This window comes from Rhagoletis zephyria, unplaced genomic scaffold (genome assembly GCF_001687245.7).
Source record: "Rhagoletis zephyria isolate East Lansing unplaced genomic scaffold, Rhagoletis_zephyria_1.1 Rzeph_scaffold_00338, whole genome shotgun sequence".
Classification (NCBI taxonomy): domain Eukaryota; kingdom Metazoa; phylum Arthropoda; class Insecta; order Diptera; family Tephritidae; genus Rhagoletis; species Rhagoletis zephyria.
Genome location: NW_016157422.1, coordinates 300,173 through 304,698, shown reverse-complemented (window position 1 = coordinate 304,698; position 4,526 = coordinate 300,173). Strand labels below are relative to the sequence as shown.

The 4,526-nt window shown below is 39.6% G+C and overlaps 1 protein-coding gene across 1 annotated transcript; it reads left to right on the top strand.

Annotated features, from left to right (window-relative positions):
- Positions 1-2,533: 2,533 nt before the first annotated feature.
- On the top strand, positions 2,534-3,349 carry LOC108359101 (uncharacterized). The gene has a single exon (XM_017610781.1). It carries the CDS (start codon positions 2,534-2,536, stop codon positions 3,347-3,349), a length of 816 nt encoding a protein of 271 aa, XP_017466270.1.
- The last annotated feature ends 1,177 nt before the right edge of the window (positions 3,350-4,526 follow it).

Sequence of the window (4,526 nt, the reverse complement as noted above, 5' to 3'; positions counted from 1 at the left end):
ATAATCGACCAAGTGAGCAAACAATTAATGCGATTGTGACCAAGTTTCGCACTCAGTTTACTTTATTGGACATTAAACCAACCACACGAATGCGTACAGTGCGTACAGAAGAGAATATTGCGTCTGTTTCTGAGAGTGTTGCTGAAGACCGTGAAATGTCGATTCGTCGCCGTTCGCAGCAATTGGGTGTGCGAAACACATTTCGAACCGAACACTGATTTTGGTAATAAAATTCAATGATTTGCAAGCGTTGCTCGTTAGTAAGTCTATTCATGATGAAATGTCAAAGCATACTGAGCATCTTTCTCTTTGACACCATGTCTGAAATCGAACGTGATCTGTCAAATACTAATGCATGAAAATCCTAACCTCAAAAAAATCACCCGTTACATATTTGATACATATTCTCCCACACACATGTGTAGGTATAAAATATTGCATAGCAAACAGATGATTAATAAAATTTAACTCAAAAGCCTTTGTCCATTGCGTCGTTATAATAAGCTGATTTGCAGTAAAAATTTAAATTTTCTCTGAAAGAATTCAGAAGATATATTGATTATCATTACTTTTTCGTATGACTTCGTAACTTTTCTAACTAAGTCCAAAAGCGATCCTACAGTAAATACTTTAATTGCAAATAAGCATTTGTTATGACATAGAAATTTGCTAAGATCGCGAAATCTATTTCGTAGGAGCAATTTTCTAAGAAAAATTTTCTATCTTATTATACATCTAAATGGGTTTATTTTGACAATTGTAACCATAAAAACAGGAATACATCTTTTAATATTCTGGGTAAAATTATTAAGTCTTACGTCCAGCTAGAGCAAAACTTTATTCCATTTACATACATACATATGTACATATATCAAACATAAATGAAAATTCCAAAACACTTATCCGTGATAATGCTAATATCAGATCAGGTGCAGATCACAAACAGACATTAAGACATAAAAAAGAAAAATTGTATACGAAATGCATAACACACTTTAAAAATATATTGTTAAAATAAGAATAAAAATGATAAACAGATATGAGGCAGATCATAGCAGATTTTTAGCAATTTCATAGCTGATACAAAGCAGATCATTACCAGATAAGGTGTAGATCAATACCAGAAGGAAAAAATTATAAACAAAATAAATAATAAACTTTTAAAACTGCAATAAAATTAAATACGTATATAGAAATATTAAATTCAATGCCAGAAACAGATTGGATATATATGTCGAAGATACATTAAAAATTCAAAAGAACAAGTCATCTGAGAAAATCCTTATTAAATAGGAAAATTCAGCAAGCTAGTAATTTTGTAAAAATTGTGTGTAAATTTAATTGTATCTGTGTATGCATATGTAACCGAAAAATAATATCTATCTTTAAACTGTGCATCACATTTTGTTTTTAATAAAACATATCTACGCTCTAATCGAAATAATAAATATAAGGTAGACATTTACAAAAAAAAATTAAGAAATTGTTTTCAGTTTTAAATACTTATTTACCAACATTTTCAATGGTTGGGTTTATGGTAAATCAAGTAAATATAGTACATACATATGTATGTGTATCGTTATCTAAAGGTGAAAAGGTGACAAGCCTTATTTTTTTTAAATTGTTCAAGAGAGACGAAGATGTAGTTCCGCATTATTTATCATTCTGCATCAAAAAATAAATTTAAAAAGAAGTGGACTTGGCACCTTTTCACATTTAGGTAGCGATATATTACAATGCAATTCCAAAACATAACCACTATAAATGATGTCGGTTGGTGAAAACCATGAACTAAATTTTATGCATTTTTACGAAAAATTGTGTAAATAATGTTCATTTGAAATAAAATAACTTACCAATGTCTACATATGTATGTATATATATTTATCTACATACATATGTATGTATTAGGGAGGTTGCGAATGTGGAATGTAGACATCCGCGGANATGTGGCGGCACTCACATTAAGCGATTAATCTATTATAGTCAAAATGTGCACATAAAGGTTAATATTAAATTCATTTATATTCATACACTTAAGGGCTAAGTTATCTTACATTATGCTTTGCATTATTATTCTAACGATTAAATTAGTGCTATCTCTCCTATTAATTAAGCTATCATAAGAATGAATTTTATATATTGCGAATATAATCACCTGATGTTCTTCGCTCATACATATAAGAGTAAATTCGGCAATGTAATACGAAGTTGGATTTTGGTTACCACGTCGGATAGACGTGTTTGAATAAAGGACTAATTCTCCACATTGGTGACCCCGACGACAACCGCGAGGACTTTTAGCGGTCACCTTGGCGCAACCTTGGAAAAAAAACATACCGCTACCAACCACTGAAGGTGACCCCGACCAAAATTCACACCACACCCAACTATCCGCTGGCCGCGTATAAGTGCAAGACATCGGCAACGTTACTTTGCACTGCCATTTCGCATAGCAGCCGCTTAAGGGCATTTGCAGCTACCATTGGCATTTTCTTTGCAGCTACAAGTTTCATATTGGAAGCCAAACGAAATGCCAGCCGACGACGAAACGCCACACCTGCCGAAAGCATCAATACTCTTGGGTAACAACGCTAGCCCTGCGACAATTCGTGTCCCAAGCTTCAATCAAGACAGGCCGGGACTCTGGTTCGCGCAATTAGAATCCCAGTTCCGGAACCATAATGTTACAAATGAAGTGGACAAAATCCATCACGCAATTCCACTCATTGACACGCGCATAGCTGCCGACGCTGAGGACATTATTTTGAATCCACCGGCAGAGAATCCATACCACAAATTAAAGACAGCGCTAATCGCTTGCTATTCAAAGTCCAGAGAAGCGAAACTCCTTCAATTGCTGGACGGCGAGTGTCTTGGCGATAGGACACCCTTTCAACATCTTCGACACCTACGTAGTCTAGTTCCAGGCATCGATGGGGAGGTATTAAGAGCAAGGTGGCTCTCGCACCTGCCCGACCAAATTCGCGCATGTTCAGTCGCACAATGCACAGCCGGGCTACAAGAATTGGGCGAAGCCGCAGCCCGCCTGCATGACGTGCTCAGACCGTCTACTGGCACTCATGTAGCTGCAACATCGTTCGCAAATAGTCCAGGCGCCGTGCCTTCAGAGGTAGAGCAACAACTAGCGCACATTACAAAATGCCTGCAGAAGCTTTTAGACAGCCGACAAACGACTGGAATAAAACATTTTCGTCCACGTAACGCTAACAGGAGCGGATCAGTTTCTCCCGTAAGCCCAGCCGGCAACACCTGCTGGTACCACAAAAAGTTTGGTAACCTCAATCAACAATGCACACCTGGTTGCAAACTAGCGGAAAACAAATAAGAGAGACGTTAGCGGTGGAAAGCGCCTCTCTTCCACCATCGTACCGCCTCTTCATTACAGACCGACCCTCTTGCATCCAGTTTTTAGTGGACACGGGCTCCGCAGTCTCAGTTTACCCCCACGGAGGTAACACTACTATGAAGATGGCGACCGGTTACCAAGTCATCGCAGCAAATGGAACGCCTATTAATACCTTCGGCGTCCTAACTATCAATTTAAATATCGGCCTCCGCAGAGCGCTAACATGGCGCTTCATAGTAGCAGACGTCTCGCGACCAATCATTGGCGCTGATTTACTTTCACACGGCTTACTTTTACGGCCTCCTCCTCAAAAACCAACGACTTATCGACGAAACTACTTGGCTACGCACAACAGACACAGCCAGGAGTGTGGATGTGCAGTCAATTAAAATTCAGCAGCCGAATGAATCATCAGCACTTTGGCAATTGCTTGCCGAATTTCCCAGAGTTACACGCCCCGATGGTGCACCTACGCATATTCCACACACAACGCAGCATCCCATAAAAACAGCACCTGGTACTCCAGTCAGTAGCCGCACTCGTCGATTAGCTCCCGATCGTCTAAAAATTGCGAAAGCTGAATTTGATAAGATGATCAAACTGGGTGTTGCAAGACCGTCAGACAGCCCATGGTCATCTCCACTGCACCTCGCACCAAAGAAATTTGGCGAATGGCGCCCATGCGGCGATTACCGTCGCCTTAACGAACGTACTATACCAGATCGGTATCCAGTTCGATGTCTTGAAGATTTCACCGCTCGGCTAGGTCTGAAAGAAGTTGAATTCCTCGTGCACACTATTTCCGCAGACGGCATACAACCACTCGCAGACCGAGTTAAAGCAATCATAGACTATCCTCGCCCTTCAACAATCAATAAGCTACGCAACTTCATAGGTACCATAAATTTCTACCGAAAATTTATCAAGCATGCAGCTCACCTACTAGCTCCACTTAATAAGCTACTCGAAGGTCCGAAAATCTGCGGAAAAACTCCAATAAATTGGACAACATCGCTCGAAAACTCATTTTTTGAATGTAAGAAGGCTCTCGCCAACGCAACACTCTTGGCACACCCAGATCACAACGCAGAGTGGGCCATCTTTTCAGACGCATTCGAGTGCGGAATAGGCGCCGCCCTCCAGCATCGCTCTGGTA

Coding starts and splice junctions, on each gene's coding strand:
- LOC108359101 (XM_017610781.1), top strand. CDS start 2,534: ATGCCAGCCGACGACGAAACGCCACACCTGCCGAAAGCATCAATACTC.